Source organism: Silurus aristotelis (genome assembly GCF_946808225.1).
Source record: "Silurus aristotelis genome assembly, chromosome: 13".
NCBI lineage: Eukaryota > Metazoa > Chordata > Actinopteri > Siluriformes > Siluridae > Silurus > Silurus aristotelis.
The window spans coordinates 10,157,194-10,177,164 of NC_139586.1; the positions used below are offsets into that span (position 1 = coordinate 10,157,194).

A 19,971-nucleotide genomic window follows, 5' to 3' on the forward strand; every position below is an offset into this window, starting at 1 on the left:
TTATCAAAGGATTCCAGCTTGTTGAAAAAAATAATAATAAAGCGATACAGCCAAGTGCAGAAAGAACAGCCGATTTCTCCTCGTTTCTCCATTAGACTCTCTACTATGTAAGGAATAAAATATGAAGGGGTGTGCTGTTAAGTGAAAAACCGTCGATGACAAAATGATGCAAAGTGGTACAAGCTAATTTAAACGCCTCAAAATTGACTGTTTTGTCCGACCAATAAAAGCACATTTTCTTGAAAATATTTCAATGTTGTGGAACGTCTACAAAATAGTTCCTGTTACTCTTGTAGTTATAGCAAGAAGAAATCAGCCTCAGTTATTTTTCTCTATTATGAAATGAATAATTCATAATAATTTATATGTTGCACAATCATGTACGTCTCTAAGATGATTTAAATGAATAGAGTGTAGACCTTGCAGAAAGACTTTTTTCCAAAAAAAATAAAAAAAATCTTCTGACCCATCAAGAACGCTCAACAGTGCTGTTGTGTAATATGGTGAGTCAGCATGAAGTGAATTTTAACCATCTGATTCACATAATACAGTAAAAGAAAGGATTTTGAAGACCGATTGAAAAGAGCTTGTAGATCAAAACTCAGCGCAAGTTGTCAAAATAATGGAAACACTATTTAAGTAACGCACGTCTCATTCCGTGGACACAAACACGCACACGAGAATAGAAAAAAAAGTGCCACAATAGCCAAAAAATTCACATTTATTTATTGTTAAACAAGTTGAACTTTACATTATTTGTATGGGCTCCTTACTAACATGTTAATGCAAAGAATGGACCAGTGCTGTAATGTATTCACAAAAGAGTTCAAAAGTATCACTGAGAATAATTTAATAAATAAATATCGGAAAATCTATTTAGAAGAATGTGTCTGGAAAGCCTCGTGTTCGGTTGTGGATCTTGAATGACTTTCATGCCTGTGCAGACTCTTCGAAGAATCTTTGAAATAAAGGCAAGGAAAAAAAAAATTATTAAAAAATTCCTAATTTCCTCCTAAAGCCCAATGCTTTGGTGCAGCAAACTCATTTTCCTGAACATGATAGAATTTGATGTCAGCAACCTCTCTAAGCTCTGTGTCCACTCATTTCATCTTAATCCTCCTCCAAACACACCATGATGAATAAACTGTAAGAACAAATCATTTTCTTATAGCATGTGCATTTTCTCTCTCTCTCTCTCTCTCTCTCTCTCTCTCTCTCTCTCTCTCTCTCTCTCTCTCTTCTTCCCTTCTCACACAATAGTCTCTTCTGGATGTCATTATTAATGTCTTAATTAAAAATCTTCTTATAGTTATGGTTGCCTTCTTTATTTATGCACCTGACATACAACAAAATATAGATTCTTGCGCCATAATCCTTGATGGTTGAACAACCAAGAAAAGATAAGGCCTGGGGTTCGATTGCTAGTGGTTACACAGCACAATCTGAGCTTCGTTGTAAAGACGGGGCCCGTAAATCCAGACTACTGAATTTCCTAAATAAACAGTTCCATTAGGAATATCTTAGTACACAATCTCTGCTTACGTGCTGGAAAACTCCATTTTTGTATATAATACAAAACTGGATTTAAAATATGTGACCCTATGTACAACCTCTGACAAACATTGTACGAGCTGAAACAGGAAATACTATTATTTGGTATATTTTTTTTTTTCTCTTTTTTTTTTTCATGTGAATTCATTCCATTGTTCTGACAGTCAGTCAACATCAGCAGTGCTAAGACTTTGCTTGTCCATCAAATCCCACATCAGATTGTTCATTTATTGTGGGTTTTTTTTTACAGTCAAATCGGTCGCTGATTTAGACAAGCGGAATCACACTGCAATGCAGCCGCACTGGTCTACACGTCTTTGGGGGATGTCAGTGAAACGGTGGAGAGCTATGAGGGGTAAGCAGTGAAAGACGAAGAGACATGAAGTATGAACCTTGTTCGAAAAACCCTCCCCAACTACCCAGTGTCCTTGTGGCAACCGGTGCTGATTGTTTTGCAGGGAAAAAAAAACATATTAAAGGCTCGTGATGAGCTGCATCTGTCCTTCCCGTACGTCCACTTCTGGTTCGCACTCCTCTTTGGGGGATTGGGGGATGGGGATTATATAACCGTCACTGCTTCCCCTGCTCATCATATAGGCATTCAGCTGTTGGCTGGCCCCTAAATCGGGCATGCTTTTGTAGTAGGCGTCCTCGTCCTCGCTGTGTTTAGAGGGCGAGAGTTGCTCTGTCTGGAGGCCGCTCTCGGTTAAGGGCGAGTCTCTCAGGTTCAGCTCTCTGGAGTACAGGGAGTCCGTAGTGGGTGGCTGTAGACTGTGTTTTGTAGCTGTTGGCTCGGTTCTCGCTCTCTCCTGAGTGTAATACAGGAGCGAGTGAGTCCGCTGGGGGATAAGTGGGGCATCCAGGTGGTGCTGGTGGTGGTGGTGCTGATGGTGCAAGCTCAGACTACCCACCATTAAATGGCTGCTGTCGCTGTCCACGGGCACAAGGGATGTCGTTTCGACTACAGTGGCTTGGTCTTTGCTACTGGTCCCTCCCCCGGCTGCATTTCTCGTCAAGATGTGAGGCTCGTGCCGCTGTTTTTTGGCGCATATCCTCAGGTTGCTGTTGACCAGGTCCGAGATAATCATCTTCTCGAAGGCGGCTTCGTCTAGGCCGATGCCACCATTTCCATAGTCCCCGTTCCGAAGCGAGTAGCTATTATTGAAGTTACCATTTAGCGGTAGAGTATCCATTGCACTTGTATCCCTGGCATTGTTCATTGAGTGTCCTACAACAACAGAACATGTGAGGGGGGGTGTACATTAATCACTACTGGCCCTGTAACGATAAAAAAAAAGTAAAAAAAAAAAATAATAATATACATATATATGTATAAAAGGTTGTTTAGGACTGACTTTAGATTTCAAGCATGACACTTAAATCTAAAGCATTTCTTATGATGTTAGATGCATTCTCTGTAGCCTGCTAGCATGATCATTAAGACATCCTAAACAACATAAAATAATAGCACGAACATCACAAACACATTTCAAAGAACACAGCCAAAGTGGAGCCACAGATGGGCAAGTTAGAATATTAACATAATTCATCAGTCTTCCAGCTTATTTTGAGAGGGGGAGTGAGAATGGAGTTGTGTGGGGAGGTGGGAGGGTATGAGAAAAAAGGAAATGCACAAGGCCCAAAGAAAGCACATGGCCAAAAAAAAAAAAAAAAAAAAAAAAAAAAAAAAAAAAAAAAAAAAAAAAAACATAGACAGCCAAGTCTCTCACTATGAAGAAGCCAGCAAGCAACCATCCAACAGCACGACAGACAGGCAAGTGGAAATGACTAACTTGAGACAACTCACATCATGTCTGTCTGTTCAGGCTATCTGGCCTAAGAGTAGCTGATGAACAAAAGAAAGTAAAAAAAAAAAACAAAAAAAAAAAAAAAAACACAAATGATATTTTTTTTATTGTAAAACATGATGTAATCACTGACAAACTCGACATGAGCAAGGGTGCAGCAAATTAAATTTGATAGACAATTAGAAGCTTCTCTCCTCATTAAATGTCACCATTTTGTTTGTTTGTTTGTTTGTTTGTTTTTTAGCGAGCTGGACCATTAAGTCTGCAGCTAAGTGTGTCTGTAAGCGCTTATGTGAGTGCTACTGTCTTGGGCAGGTAAAGGTCGATGTGAAACCTCCAGCTCTGCACTCTCTTCACAGCTGGCGATGGCAGATACAACTGTTTTTCACCCTTTTTTTTTCTGTTTTTAATACTGTAAAGACGACACTGGGTCAGCACTTATTGGCAACTCCTCAAATGGAGGTTTTGGAGAAAAAGAAAAAAAAAGAAAAGGCAAAGGGAGTGAAAGGATGAAGCAGACAAAGAGGCAACATTTGTAATGCCTAGCAGGGGTTTGGGATTGAGAGAAGGGGAGGAACATTCAGCAAAGCTTACAAATATGATATGTGTGAAATGGATTTAGAACTACATGTTTTATTGCGATCACGGCTCTTCACTGATAAGGGCCGGAAATCAATCGCATGCCGAAAAACATGATAATAAGTGGAAATGCAATCTGGAATGAAGGATGCACGCAAAAGGAAAATTGTAGCAACTGCTTTTTTCACTGATTTAAACGACCTGCAAATGTTAATAGAAGCGATCCAGATGAGATCATCTATTTGTGAGAACAATAATGTCATTTAATGAGGAGTGAAGATAGGATACTGCATCTTTATTGCTTAATTCCAATTATGCACACAAAACGTTTATTGTAGTGACTATAAGACCTTAATTTATAGTTTATCGTCCGGATGGAGTGTGTCACCAGGGTTAACAATGCAATATGTATATATATATATGACCACTTCGGTTAGGTGAATGCTACATGCGCATACTCATGGTTTAGTTTTGAACTAATTGTTTTTAAATTAAAAAAAAAAAAAGGTCGATTTGTTTATTTATTTCAATGGTCATTTATTACAAATAATAACTAGCCAAGATATTTAACCTTTAAATCTATTTAAATGGTATCAACTAATTTATCTTTAAAAAGTCATTATAGTTATCCAAACACTTTAACGGGTGCTTGATATTTTCACTTTCACATGATCAAAAGAGTTATAATTACTATCATGTCAATCAAACTGGCTACTTTTTTATGTAACTTAAATGTTTAAATTAAATGCTTTATATAATTATATGGTGTACATTTGTAACATCAATGACACAATGTTTAAAAACAATTTTTAGCACCACAGGCACATATGGAGAGCTATTTTCCATGCCTAATTTAAACAGTTCAAAAGATTGCTCTATCACTTGTGCTAAAGATGTTTCTAATTTTTTTTTCTTTTTATGGCATAGGTATAAAGTTTTAATCAACTTATTTATACATATTTTAAAAAATATATATATATTTTATTACTATTATTATAGTTATGGTCTACACATCAACATTATAAGTGTTACATATTTATTGTATACGCAAATAATATTAAAATAATAGACAAATTTATCCCCAGCACTCCATAAACTAGTCAGTTCAGATCAAGGCCATATTTCAACTTTTATAAAAAAAATAAATAAATCTGAACCACTTGCTCACCGAACATTGATGGTCTGAGGCTAAACCAGTGATTGTGCCTTTTTAGAAAATAAATCATGCTGAAAAAAAAAAATTACATTTGATAGGCAAAGTTAAGTTTTACTCCCATACTTGTCTCTCTGTAGGTCGCTAGAGGCATGCAGCAAGAGGGGAAAAAAGCAGAGCAAACAGATATTAAGGTTTCACATCAGTTTCCAAAATGTCACAGCACTTGAATGTCACACCCTTGGGGCTTGCTTGTAGATCACAGCCAAATCTGCATTAGCCGTCTTTTTAAACTGACGCTAGTGAAACGGACACCAATCACTTTTTAACTTGATGCATAATTGGCTTAGATTTTTTTACAGACCAAAAAAATATGTATATACAGTATATATATACATACATATAGATTTCACTCAACAGTTTTTAGGTTAAGCTTTAAAATATTTACCTATTTTGCTCTAAAATATAATCAAATTTATCACACTATCAGAAATCAATATCCATTATTGTAGAGAGACGAACTGAACTGTGAAATATATATACAGTATATAGAGATGGAACATGATTCCTCACCTTATGCCTCAGCCTTAACATATATATATATATATATATATATATATATATATATATATATATATATATATATATATATATATATATATATATATATATATATATAAAAGGCTTAGGCCTAAGTTGAGGAATTGTGTGCAGTATATTGAAGGGGATACTGAAATGTTTCCAGGGTAATAAACATTTCAGTTCTGTCTAAGGAACATTTTGGTATATGTCTTCCATCTGGAATTCATATATATATTTGAATATTATAGAACAGACACAGAAAGAGAGCGAGAGAGAAAGTAATACTACAATTCACCAGCACAGGCGTCAAGAGTACAGTAAAGAAATGCAGTGGTTTAGTAAGCGCACCTGGAGAGTTAAAGACAGGAGCCGTAGGAGAGTTACATACGACCGTTTCAGCCAGTAAGGTATTGTATGGGTTGTTAGTGCCTTGCGGCCGTAGAAGGGGGTTTGTTAGTAGATAATTGGCCGTCATTCCTGGATCAGCAAGACAGAGGAAAAGGTATAAGTTCAGAGCAGACGTACAAGAATATAAGCTCTCATACAATTTAATGATGGCTTGGCTGAAACCTAGCCTTAAACGGGGTTCCTAATAATTCATCCGGTACAAAATATACCATATTTATTTTCTGAAACAAAGTTTTACTTTGATTCGTTAGTTGTCATGAGGTTAGCGTAATTATTTCTAAACTGTTTGATCTTTCAAACGTTTACTGCCATCGTATTATCAATCTGTTATTAACACCGCAAGACAGTTCAATTGTGAGGGGAAAAAAAGAATTCTGCCCGCTATAAAAGATCTTGACACTTATGTGGACGGATGATACCAATTGGTAAAACAACTCATTTTATGAGTGACTGTATTCGTTTGGAATTAAATTTCCAGTCATAAGACTGACAATTTAAAAATGGAAAAAGAAAAAAAAAAAACTCTGAAATATTTGTTGTCTCAGTCAGTGCAAATAGGAAGAGAAGCATGAAGAGAGAAAAAGGATGTCAGCCTCTTCTGACTTATGCATGCACAAAGGACTGCTTTAGCATTTTAGAGCAAGCCAAAGCAACTACTTGAGGAACGCAAACCTTACCACTCGGGTCAGCTAGAGTTGAACATCATCTTCTCATCATCATACATTTGTGCCCTGGCTAAATAATAAATGACAATTTTTTTTTTTTTTTTTTTTTTTACAAAGTCCTTCAAATAGCATCCACTAGGTCATTGTACATCTTAATTAATTGATGTGCCTGAGTGTGTGTTCGGAGCAAACGAGCTTATGAACCTAAAACGTGCTGTACTTTTGCGGGATGTGGCTTTTAGTCTAGACACACAAAACCACACCACACAATATACACACATGGGTGACAAATTAAAAGAAAAGAAAAAACAGAATAACTCAGGTAGGCTGTAGGGTCATGCATTTACATTTATGGCACTTATCCAGAGGGTTAAGAGCCTTGCTCAAGGACCCATGACCTTCCAATCAGAGATCCAATGCCTTCACCACTAAGCTACCACCTCCCCACCCTTAAAGATTAGAATAATTCGAGACCAACACAAAGTTATTCTGCTCCTGTGTCCATCACATCTAGTTATCTATATTTTCCTTTCATTTGTCCCCCATCTGCAAAACACTAAATCCATTAACCATCATAACCCAACACCAACGCTAGCTCTGAATTACTTAGCGACATATTAGTTCACAAAAGGGCTCCAGAGAATAAAAATGCTTTGGATGTAGCACCAGTGGTTTCTGACTGACCTTGGTTGAGGGTTGATGTGCTGTTGATGTCCCCTGAGATAAAGGAGGATTCAGATTGCTTTCTCACAGTGTCATTCCACATTCTTCTGATTCGACTCTGTTAGATTAACAAAGATCCCAAGTAAGCATTGACTCGCTTTTTTTTTACAGGAAAATTAAGAAATAAATGTTCTCTCTCTCAGTCTTTCCCTCGCTCTTTACAAAAAAAAAAAATATTCAACTGACTTCTTACTGGCATCTTAACCCTGAAATTCCCTGAAGATTCCAAAATCATTCCCCTTTTCTATTACAATATTTCCCAAATCGTCTATAAAATGTAAAACAATTCAAATACGGTTCGATATTCGCCAGCATGTACATAGAAAAACCATTATCTGTCAGAAGGCTTTAAAAATCAATGCAAGTCTTCATCGCATGCCTAGCAGGATCATGCTAGGATACGTGCATGACGCATTTTATGCGATCATTTGAGCTTGAAACTCACAACCTTGCCTTTTATACACAATGTGCTTTATCTCTCCCTGAAAGCTACAGGAAACTGGGTCAGCTTGGTTCTTCTAGGCGCAGTGTACTGAGCTTACCTGAGTGCCGGAGGAGTAGCGAGCACTTGTCCTTGTTGTTGCTGTCTTTGTGGAACTGTGCGAGTTCTCACTCGGCAAGCTGTTGCAACACGATGTGTGGCGAAGGCATTTGCTGTATTCTCGACGAACCTGCAATTCAAAAGCCGTTTGTGTCCTCTGAGTTCCTGATTGTGCGATTTTTGTTAACAACTCGACAGCTCTCATAACCAATTTTATCACAGTGGAGCATTGTATAAAACATGTACTCTAGATTCAATTTAAAGATGCAATTTTTGAAAGCAACCTAAGGTAATATAGAAAAATGTGCATAAGGTTCAAAAATAAATAATAATATTTTTTTTTTATTTCTATAGGAAAAAACGAGTTAAACTCACTTTTTTCTGAAGCAGACAGTGGAAGATGAAGATGAACGTGCCCTGGATGGTGTTGAAAATGGTGAAGAGATAGGCCAACACGATGGACTCGCTATTGATGAATAACAGCCCGAAGGTCCATGTAAGACCCAGAAGACACAGCAAGGCAAAAGCTCCTAGAACCCAGGACCTGCAAACGCAGACACATAACACCAAATGTGAGCCTGCCGGGTGGCGCAAAAATGGGGAGGCTTTAAAATAGGCACTGACGATGGCTCGAAAGTAAGACATCTACTATAACATCGGGGGGAGAAAAAAACAGCAGGGGGGTCGAAAAACTTATATGGTGCAATAAAGTTTAAAAAAAAAACAAAAAACAGGTCCTTAGCATTTAACCTGGGGCTGGGAGAAATGTGAAATGTGAGGGATCTGGATAAATAAGAAATGAATAAATGTGCATATGTATCAATCTGGTTCTCGGTCATATATTAAGATAATTCAAAGCGTGAGAATTTGGTGCGTGCCACGCTACTATGTGAAGAAGCATGTCAGGTTTTTTTGGAGCTGCATTTAGAAGGAGGAGAGAGAGGAATATTGCACTTGAGGGCTGCAATCATTACAAATGGGTCCATTACACTTGAGGAGGCGTTGACAACATCTTGGCTAGCTAAGGAACCAAAGAGATAGAGTTAGAGGAAAGAAAGGAACTGAAAAAAAAAGGAGAAAGGAGGAGTGGTGTGTGAAGATTCCGGGGGAACCTTCAGACACCCTTGCTGACGGATAAGAGCACTGACAAACATGAATGGGCATTCTAAACTGAGGATGAGGGAGCCGGAAGGTCAGAGGAAGACTGACGAGAGTGGCAGAGTGATGAAAGGGAAACTACGAGGCTGAGAGAGAAACGTCTAGCTGACGGTCTTACTTGATAAATGGTTTATTATCTTCATAGCTAGAGAGCGTGGTAAGCAGGGAAGAGAGACAAAACCGGGTCAGACAGATCACAGTCCAGTTTAAAAAAACAAAACAAAAAAAAACAGAAAGAAAGAAAGAAAGAAAATAGCAAACTGTGAAACTGGAAATTGTAAAGAGATGAAGCTGGCAGGGTCAGAGGAAAGATGATCTTTATCGCTCTGTATGTAAAAAATGATGAGTCTGGAAACTGTGCTGAGCCAATTCGCTTACGTGGAGTAAGACACTGTACAAATGTGGAACATATGCTTCAAAGTGAGGCAGACAAAAGCAGCACTGTAATAAAGATTTACAGCCAGAGCGGGCCTTCTTAGTTTACTCCTATACTTCCGTTTCAACTGAACAGCAAACCAGAAACACGGTTGATTTATGCGCTGTGTAATGTGTGAGCGCAGCTACACAACAATAACGGTTAAAACAGGTCCCTGTCACAAGAGAAGAGTCTAGTGAAATTTCATTGGAAGTGTGCCTGTGTAGATTTCTGCCATGAAAAAATTACAGTGGCGCTAACGTTTTATGAGTAGCCATCATAGGATGTGATATATGGTAAAAGCTTACCCGGGCAAATCTGTATTATAGTAGCCATCACAAACGCGATAATTACTGGTTTGGGTAAGAGAAGGGTGATAGAGAAAGCGGAAGAGAGAGAGAGAGAGAGAGAGAGAGAGAGAGAGAGAGAGAGAGAGAGAGAGAGAGAGAGAGAGAGAGAAAACAAGAGGTATAGACAGAAAGAAATATAGGAGAGGAGAGAAAAGTGGGGAGGGGGCAGATGTGGAAAAAACGGGAAGAGAAAAGAAAGGAGATGCCACAGATTAGCTCTCTCCACATGCAGCATGCAAACAGTGTTTCCATTGCCATGTAGGCTATGATCCTTGGCCCTGCAAGCTCAAAATTAGAGTTCTGACAGGATACAAGCAAAAAAAATAAAAATAAAAAATAAACGGGACATTGTATAAAATCTGGACCATATTCTTTATTCATTTGTTTTCGTTTTTTTTTTTTTTTTTTTTTTTTTTTCATTATTCCAGCTCATGTCAAACACGTCAATCCGTCTTGATAAAACGCGACCATTTATTTATTTTTTGAGTGAACTGAAGCAGACAAATTGAAAATGAAGGCATGTTATTGCTAAACACTAAACAAAATGACTACACTTGCAGGACCATAAAGCAAACCTAAACAGACAATCCTTTTTATTATTAAAGTTTTTTTTTTTTTCAAATAAATCACACAGATATGTTGTTATTCTTTCTGGTGTTGTACCGTGTGACAGACACACACATACACACACACACACACACACACACACACACACACACACACACACACTCTCCATTCGACATTACCAAGGAGATTTCTTTTGTGATCACTATCTAAACACTGAAATGTAACATTAACACAGAAAGTGAATATCTTTTTACATCCTTTTAGTGATATTCTGGACTTTAAATAACCAATTCAGAGAACAACTGTCTTCTGTCTTCTATTACTATAAACTCTTTAATAACTGAGAAACTACACAGAAAACAGTTTTGGACTGGAGAAAGATCAAAACTCGGAACAGCTTCACTTACTTTATGTTTTCCAACCTGCTGGAGTCTGGTTTCAATGAAGTAGAGTGCTTCACCATTTTGTACATTGTGATGACCAGGAAGATGAGATTAAGCTGTTGGAAAAGAGTTAATGCCTGTGTTAATAAATCAAAATACACTCGAAAACTGAAAGAAAAAGAAAAACTGACAGAAACGTTTCATCTGCGGCATTGTCGGAAACCGCTGGAGCCGACCGCTGCGTGATTCTATATTGATAAAGATGGGAGAAAAAGAATTCGAAAATCCCGCACACTGCAAGATAAACACAAGCTCTGTAAGAAGAAAAGTGAAAGCACAAAACAGTAGACATTTGATCACGGTATGTAAATGGGGGCACGCTTCAAAAATGTGTGAATGAATGAACGAACGGTGTGTCCCTGTGCAGCTTCCGCTCTTTTACTCTCATACACTAAAACACACACATATATGCAAAAACTGCTTAGGTACGCGAGATCTTTTTATAATGTGGCATGCTATGTGCTGTGAATGCTAAAAAAAAACAAAAAAAAACAAACAAGAAGCATATTCATAGCGCTCGTGAACACCACCACTAGCTGGTGTGAAATAAGCTTCAGCATAGCAACTTGCTTTTTTTCAATGCCACACAATCTAATTGATTTGTACACTGCCCTCGAACAGCAGAGATAATCAATATACCTCCTCCCTCACATCAGCAGCTGTGACACACGAGTCAGTGACAGGACACAAACGCCAATGAGAGAATGAAGTAAGGGATAAAGTGAGAGCATAAAAAAAGCGGAAACAGAACGAAAAAGAAAACACAATGGACATTTTGGCAGAGTGCTGTGATGCTGGTGTGACGTTGTGTTTGTTGGTGGCACTGGCGTGACTCCGGTGTACTGAAATGCCCTTCATACACTCTCACACTGCCTGGAGTGGTGACATGGATCTGATGAGACAGGTGAAGAGGGAGTGTGTGTATGGGAAGCAAGGCAAGTATACACTCTCGACCCCCCTTGGCCGGCACACACCACCAACTCACTTTCCCTGTTGCCCTCCCTGGGGCTTCAGCTACCTTTGTGAGAGCTGTTCCTGACTTAGTTCCTCTCTCTCTCTCTCTCTCTCTCTCTCTCTCTCTCTCTCTCTCTCTCTCTCTCTCTCTCTCTCTCTCTCTCTATCTTGCACGCTTTTTTTTTTCTCTCCATATAGAATGCCCTAAGCTGTACTGTGGAGAAAGCTTTTTACCGCGCTGTGGGAGTCGGCATGTGTGCCCAGTGAACTCCGCATGAACCGGATGAAATATTAAAGGTGCAGATGGAGCTGTCCGGATGATGCAAACAGCTCGCGACGCGTCATGATCCGATGCCTCGAGACCACTCATTACTTCCATGTTCTTCTTTACATAGATCTAATGCCCCTTTGTGTCCCAGAGCGGGCCAACCTCTGGCTGCCTGCACTCTTCCAAAAGCTTCCAGGAACTAGCACTTTTAAAGAGCAATAAAAGAAGAGCAGTGTTTTTTTTCCCTTTTCTTTTCCCCTCTCTTCAAAGTTACAAGACCACCCTAGGCCTTTCATGCTCGATTCAGCAGAAGTGTTCTATTTTTCCCCTTTTTCTAAAATCAGGCTGCTGCGAGTGTTGCATGTTGAATAATGAGATTGTCTTTGTGTGCGTTCCGCCAAACCCAACCCACCCCTCTCCCCCATCCCCAAACTGCTTTGCTCACTGACAAGGACAAAGCCAATTTGCTGAGAAAACCCTATTTCTATTAGTATAAATGTACACTGTGCTAATAGAAATAAGGTCACCGGTTTAGGGGGAAACCTCGGTCACCGTGATTCCCTGGAGAACACGCAGCCATTGTGCCTCATCCCACATTGTCAATTGAGAAAATGGGCTGCGACAACTGCCTGAGAACCGTGAGTCCTGCTGCTTGAGTCCTCACCAATAAATCAGCTTCATAAGGGGCACAGGTCTTGTGTTGAGGATGACTAGAACACGGATTCTGGTAATCAGAGCTGCTGCAAACACATACATCAAACCGGCATATGGTTCCTGGCAGAGAAGTGGCTAAATGAGAGTCCTTCGGCTCAGGGTGACGTCCAATCCGCAACTTGTTAGCTGAGCGTATTCTTCTAGCGCTCGCCGCTGCTTTGTTTCGTTTTTCGACGTCTGCTAACTTTTGGTGCACGTCCTGCCACATTAAGCGGAGTTTTCCCTTGCTACTGTAAGACAAACAGCACTTTCCATTACCGTAATCCCAGCGTTTGACAGCGCTCGAAGAGGTCACGTCGTCTACGCATAATGAACCTGGCCTTGGTTAAACATTCCTCCACCTTAGTCACCTCCTGTCTTCATTTTCACCATGACGAGGTTTGACCCGAGACAAGGATTAAAGAGGGAGAACCAACAGATAGCAGAACTCTAAAGCCAAACAGCTCATGTAAATACCACCTGCTAGAATCTCTCGCTTTCTCCCTTTCCCCCCTTCTCGTTTCTATATCCTTCTATTTCTCAGCTCCCCACAGGCCATTTGCTTCAGTGCCTCGCCAATCTACTTGGAGGCAGCGAAGTCATAACCAGTAAATAACTGCATGCTTGAACAGCAGCTATGTCAATATATGTCACATATGCCCTTCGCCTGAATGTTCCTCAAAACTAACTAACGAAATGCTGCTGGGAGTGTTGTACCATAAAATAAAGTTATCACCTACTTCTCAGACATGCAGCAAAAATAAATAAATAAAATCTAAAAAAAAAAAAGAAATACTGTGCTATTTAATATTGGTCTTTTTTTTTTTTTTTTACATTATACTTTAATGTTTTGTTGTGAAAGCTTCTCTGCATTGTGGCACAATTATTCCCAAAAAAACATCACTCAGGCCTTTTACTTGCATAGGCTTTTCAGCATGTTTCTGTCCTGCAGTGGGTTGCATTGACTGCTTTTGCTGAGACTGAACTGATCTGCACAGAAATCGAAGTGCTAAGATCGGCCGAATCAAGCCAAGGAAATAACAAAGGCGGTCTGGCTTGATGTTTCCACAACATGGCGCTTCTTGTTCCAACATCTGTCATTGGCTTGGAGAAGTCAATTATTGCTTAAACTATGAGGTGTATTATTCTGGCCAGGTCTGGAGGCAAAGCACTTATTTTTTTTTCTCTCTCGCTTTCTCTCTCTCTCTCTCTCTCTCTCTCTCTCTCTCTCTCTCTCTCTCTCTCTCACTCACTTGGTATGCACACACCTTCCAATGCAGATGTACATGAACACAGAGCCAAGAAAAAGACTGAACATACCATAATGATGAAGGTAACAGGTCCAATAAAACTCCAAATGAAGTGGTTGTCCAGTCTCAGCCAGCATCTACACAGAGAGACAGATGGGACAATATTGAATTCAGGTTGCAAAAAGAATTTCTAAGGCATACAATATATATATATATATATATATATATATATATATATATATATATATATATATATATATATATATATATATATATATATATATATATATATAGCATTTATTTATTAAGAAAGCAATGTCATACTCTTTATAAGGCATAATGAGGAGGGGGAAAAAAAGAGAACGCTGTTCCTCACAAAGACAGCGCATTGTCTGGTGTGGATCACATTACGATGTTGTAGGCTTGGCCAGCCAGTGTATACATTACTGTTAAATGTAGCTCAAAGATGGTAATTGTCTGTAAAAGTATCTAGGTGCTCTTGTCTGTGACCTCCGGCAGGAAATATTGATTACCTAAATTAGTGCAAACTTACACTGTGCTAATAGAAACCACAGAAGACATTACACACACACACACACACACACACACACACACACACACACACACACACACACACACACACACACACACACTTGTTTTGCTATCCTTACTTGTGAGGACATTGACAAAATAATTAATGCAGTTTTTTAAAAAGGCAGCTTTTTCCCAATGAGGACCAGCCAAATGTCCCCATGAGACTAGCTACTCCGGAAAGTTTTGAATACGATCTAGAAAAATGCTGACACGCGAACACACACACACACACCATACACACACTACAGTGGTACAAGGAAACAATTACAATACTTCATCTTCTATATATTTCTCTGTAGAACTGAGTATGAATTACATTGCTGCTTTTAGCTGTGATTAAGAAAAAGTGTAGACAAGGCAATGTGACCTGTATTAAGCACACATTAACACACACACATAAAGCCGAAAGCCCTTAGTAGCTCTAGCCTGAGCTAAAACACTATCATTAATCTGTGTAAAAGCCTTCCCATGCAGCACTTGTCTTTGTTAGAGAGTGTTTTACAAACAAGGGCCCGCTCGAGGCTTTTTGAGCCGATAAAAACCACAGTCACTTCAGGTGTCCTCTTAAAGATTTACTCTGCGTATGTGTGTGTGTGTGTGTGTGTGTGTGTGTGTGTGTGTGTGCGTTTAGTTCATTGATGTTGCAGACCGCGCTCCTTGCCCAAGTCGAAACTTTACCAATCTGAAACAGACTGCCTTTTTAAACAACAGAGGATTAAAAGCACATCTTTGCATTCACTTACGCCTTTTCTGTCCCATAGCTCCCATAATCTACGGCCGCGGACACGCCCACGATGATGGCAGGAAACAGGTAGCCCGAAACGTAGTAGTATTTCTTTCGGGAATATTCGCTCTCGAAGATGTCCACGAGCATGAGATAAAGATGAACTCCCTCCAGACACATCCAGGCGAAAGAGGACAGGAAGAAATAATGCAGGATCCCAGCAATGATCGCACAGCCGATCTGTGAGACACAAATTATCAGCACGTTAAAAGGATGCAAAAACGATTTTTCAAGGGCTGATATAAAGGAATATGGACTAACACACAAAAAAGAGTTCATCACGCATAAAAAATATTTGTAAAAAAATACCGTGATAATAGTCTGAATAATGTACGTGTTACTTTTGCTATCAATCAATCAATCAATCAATCAATCAAGTTTTATTTGTATAGCGCTTTTCACAACAGACATTGTCTCAAAGCAGCATTGACGTTGCTCTCTTGCTATTAATTCTCATTGAACAAGCAAAGCACTAAAAGTCCATGCAGCCCTGTTTAACAGAAATCATATAAATTGCTAAAAAAAAAACACAAAAGACTTTTGCTCTCTTGCGTTGCTAAAGTCTAAAGCTAAAAAAATGAAATTGTCCACATTTTCTCTCAAAGGAAGAGAGATCTGGGTGTGACATGGCATATGACAGAAATAACTAAGTCACAAAATCAATGTTTCGGCCACAGAGCCTACCCTGATTTCTGTCACACTGCGGCCAATTAGGAAGAGAAGCTCGGCAATGAAGAGGTTAATGCAAAGGTTTTTGTGGATGGTGTTCCTGTCACTCTGCAGGCCACGGAAGAAGCAGAATGTGAAGATGCACATGGCCAAGCAGACGAGCGAGACCACAATGCCCACGCGAGTGATGACCGTCAGCAGCAGCTTGTGCTCTCTGCCTGGGCCCTGGAGAACGGCAGGATGGAGAGAGAGGACATATAGGGAGGAGAGATGAATAAAATGTTTTGCCAAGGCAATGATAGATCATGTGTGTCACAGCCATCTGTTCGAGCTTCCTCAGAGCTACAAACACAGCCTGTATTGTATATATTCAACAAACAAGAGGGTGAGGGTTACTGGACCGTCGATTCCTTCCGATCCGATCTTACCAGGATTTCCTGATGAGCCATAAGGACGGCGAAATTTGTTAGATGGCTGCACGAACAGGTTGTGTGGGTTCTGTTGGATTTAACAAGTTTGCAGCCCTGTGTGGACCAGTAGCCCATCATGCTCCTCTCTGAGTAATTCCAAAAGGAGCAGTTGGAGTTGAAATAATGTTGCATCTGGTGAAAAAGAAAACTTTGATTATGAATATACTTAAATAAGAAAGAAAAAAAATTAATTGTATTCTTCTAGTTCAAAGAATTCTCAAAACACAGCCGTAAAGCGTTCGGTGCGTAGTGCCGCTGCGAAAGAAGTCAGAAATTTAGCACGGGACCATTGATTATATGAGCTTCTAATAGAGAGCATAATGGTTTTAAGGCATGTCTGTAAAAATCACACAATTACTTTGATAGAGAGGAAAAAATCAAGCAGAGGCATCCTTTGGGAGCACTTCTGACCACTTTAAAAGACAAATGATAATTGGTCTTCTGGTAATTTCATCCCACATTGTCTGGCTAATCTGGGAGTTAATTTTCCAATTGGAAAAAAAAAAGGGAAATTGTATCATTTACATCCTAATGTCGACAAACAAATTAGCATCCGTTAAGAATTTTGTCAAGATTCGCTAATAATCAGCAGCTCATTCTTAGTTAATTTCATCGTTCAATCGTTTTAACCTTGCAGGGTATTTAAATGAGGCAAAGTTTACCGTTTCCCATCTGCCTTCCCACTGCCCCTGCGATTAAGACTTGTGTGTTTGTTTAGCTGTACGACTCACATCAATGTGTTCCAGGGTGAAAATCACTGGCTCGGTTATATAGACTCGGCTGGATTCCTTGTTGATGGAGGCAGCGATGACGTCTGAGTTTACGGCCACAGAGAGGTTGTGGCCGCTCGCCTCGCTGCCTAGTTTGATTGTTGCGTTCTCAGTGCTCAGGAACTGGCCCAAGTTTTTGTACAGAGCAAACACCAGCTTGGCAACACCTGTACATAAAAAAAAAAAAACGAAAACAATAAGGCAAGGGTTAGGCACTGATTTACGAAGATAAGGTTCCTTCAGCCTTCAACAGGTCCGTATTATGATATGATATATGGTAGAGAGCCTCAACATGCACAGAATTCCTCAGGAGCCCTATAAATGAAGTGAGAAGAAGTCAGGAGTAAGAGACACAAAGCGAACGTTCGTTTGAAAGGAAGGCGTGTACGAGAGAAGTCGAGAGATGAAAAGCTTCAGACGGAGCTGCAATATCTGTGCTAAAACTGCTGATATCCAGGAGCTCCCCAGATATGCCGAGTCATGCCCACCGTTCCAGCGTTATTAATACGACTAAAAGTCTTTAGACAGTCTCGCCTAAGGGATGGCGTCAGTGCTGTGTTATAAGTCTGAAATCAATAAGTTGGTGTGCTGCGCTCCTGAAGGGAAAGAAACATATTGCCCCGTGCGCCCACCACAGAAGCAACGCGTTCAACTAGCGTGAGAGAAAACATCAAGATCAAGACCTCTCAGAAAGACCGAGCCTCGTTTTAGACATACCTAATTCGAATCAAATTTGAATTAAATTACAGCAAAATGGAGAAAAGGCAGACGTGGATTTGGCACATAAAATTATCAAGATATTCAGGACATTCAGTGTGGTCATTTATTGTATGGTAATGGTGTTAAGATTGGCTTCCTAGCTGAGGTTAACATGATGCAACCGCTGAAATACAAGACGACATGACAAGGTTCACACACACACACACGATAATGATAAATCTTTTGTCCAGAAATAAAAAAATTACAAGATACCGATGCTACAACTGCAGGTGCAGAACTGTAGACTGAAATAAACTGGAGAAAAAAAAAAACAGACAGTTTCCACCTTCTCCATGCAAAAATATGCAGTGTCACTTAATACCGCTCAAGCCTTAAAAGCACTTCTTTTACCCCTGCTGCTTATGTGCATGTGTGTGTGTGCATGTGTGTTTTTGTTTACCATTCCGACTGTTCAGTTTAACTGTATTGGCTGTCAGCTGGATGGAAATACCACCCTTGCTGCTCTGGGGAAACTTGAAGTCCTGCACCTGGCCATCTGTGCTCAGCACATACACATCCAGGACTAGATAAAGAGAGAGAAAATAAAACCATTTTGAACTGAGGGTGTCCAATTGATTTTTTTGCACTCTTTCCACACTTAAAACAGGAATCGACATGCTTTCCATACAAAAAAAATTACAAATCAAGTTCGCATTCTAATTCAAATTGCTATCAAAATTCAGGGAGAAATATTTTTCCAGAGAAAAACGAGAAAACTCTGATTAAAAAGACGGACTGAACAGGCACACTGGCTTTGAGTGCACATAATAAAATCGGATATCACAATTATTATCTCTTTGCATTTTAGTGAAATTCATTCTGAAAACAGCAAAATACTGGGTACAAACAATTACCCTTTGATTGTAAACACCTATTTCCATCTTTCAAGGCTGATAGTAATTACTGACTTCATGACTGCGGGCACATTTCATGCCCTTGAAAAGCTAAAAAAGTTATTGTTCAGATGAGACATTGACGACCAGCAGGCTATAATGTTTGCAAAAAAACGTATAAATTTCTATTCAGAGACGGGAAAATAACTACTTTGTAAATATACCCCTTTGCTAAATCAGATTTTTATTTTTTTTATTCTTTCATATCAGAGTCTTAAACAGTCAGAAACAGTCATGCATTCGTGCACTGTCAAGACTCCTGGCCATGCTTCGGGCTTGGTTATTTTTTCTTTAAGCAAAGTAGCCGCGATGCAAAAAGCTTCATCGGCTCTGTAATTTTAAGGTCTACATCGTAGGTCGCATTTAATCATATTAAACATGGATTTTCAGCGCCGCATAATAACTCGGTGCATCAGACACAAGTTGATCTGTTTAAATATATAAAGCGTGTGCAAGTCTAGACTCAAAATCCTATTGTGGCAAGCGAGCCAGATTAGCATGGAAGTACTCACTTATATTACTAGCTGGCACTTTCACTATCGCCGGTTCCATTAGATTGTCGGCGAGGACGAAAGCTCCTTCCTCGAGAGTGTCCAGTAACATGGTGGCAGCGTGAGTCTGCTCTGTGATATTCATGCCTCTCCAAGACTTCAGTGCTTCTGGCCGGAGAAGGTTGTCCACAGTGTCCACGATCGCCTGCAAGCACAAAAGAACCTTCATGTTAGCAGTTATGACAGTGTGGTCAAGGGTCAAAGCTTTTGCTTTATACTAGTGCCAGATTGTGAGTCTAAACTCACAAAAACAAGCATGCATGCCTTAACACCACGAGCACTACGATTTTGTTAATCATATTTTTTTTTCCACTGATCTGCATAAAAGCACATTCCATCTACCGTAAGCACAATCAGTAAAGAAAAGGTAGAC

General features: G+C 39.5%; 1 protein-coding gene across 24 annotated transcripts in view; it reads right to left on the minus strand.

Moving 5' to 3' along the window:
• Window positions 1-705: 705 nt before the first annotated feature.
• Window positions 706-19,971, minus strand: part of adgrl2a (adhesion G protein-coupled receptor L2a) — a 119,090-nt gene continuing 99,824 nt past the window's right edge. For 4 of the 24 annotated variants that reach the window (XM_083558361.1, XM_083558381.1, XM_083558372.1 and 1 more), the window contains 14 exons: window positions 19,560-19,743; window positions 18,555-18,677; window positions 17,357-17,562; window positions 16,584-16,757; window positions 16,171-16,380; window positions 15,446-15,666; window positions 14,179-14,245; window positions 10,908-10,999; window positions 8,386-8,554; window positions 8,012-8,140; window positions 7,431-7,527; window positions 6,022-6,150; window positions 5,218-5,235; window positions 706-2,779 (listed from right to left, as the gene is read on the minus strand). In XM_083558361.1, the coding sequence (XP_083414487.1) occupies window positions 2,025-2,779; window positions 5,218-5,235; window positions 6,022-6,150; window positions 7,431-7,527; window positions 8,012-8,140; window positions 8,386-8,554; window positions 10,908-10,999; window positions 14,179-14,245; window positions 15,446-15,666; window positions 16,171-16,380; window positions 16,584-16,757; window positions 17,357-17,562; window positions 18,555-18,677; window positions 19,560-19,743 (2,574 nt within the window). In that variant the 3' untranslated portion in view covers window positions 706-2,024. Of the gene's footprint in view, window positions 2,830-3,358; window positions 3,398-5,183; window positions 5,236-6,021; window positions 6,151-6,758; window positions 6,817-7,430; window positions 7,528-8,011; window positions 8,141-8,385; window positions 8,555-10,907; window positions 11,000-14,178; window positions 14,246-15,445; window positions 15,667-16,170; window positions 16,381-16,583; window positions 16,758-17,356; window positions 17,563-18,554; window positions 18,678-19,559; window positions 19,744-19,971 lie in introns of all 24 variants that reach the window. The other 20 variants (XM_083558384.1, XM_083558362.1, XM_083558383.1 and 17 more) reach the window with 11 other exon arrangements.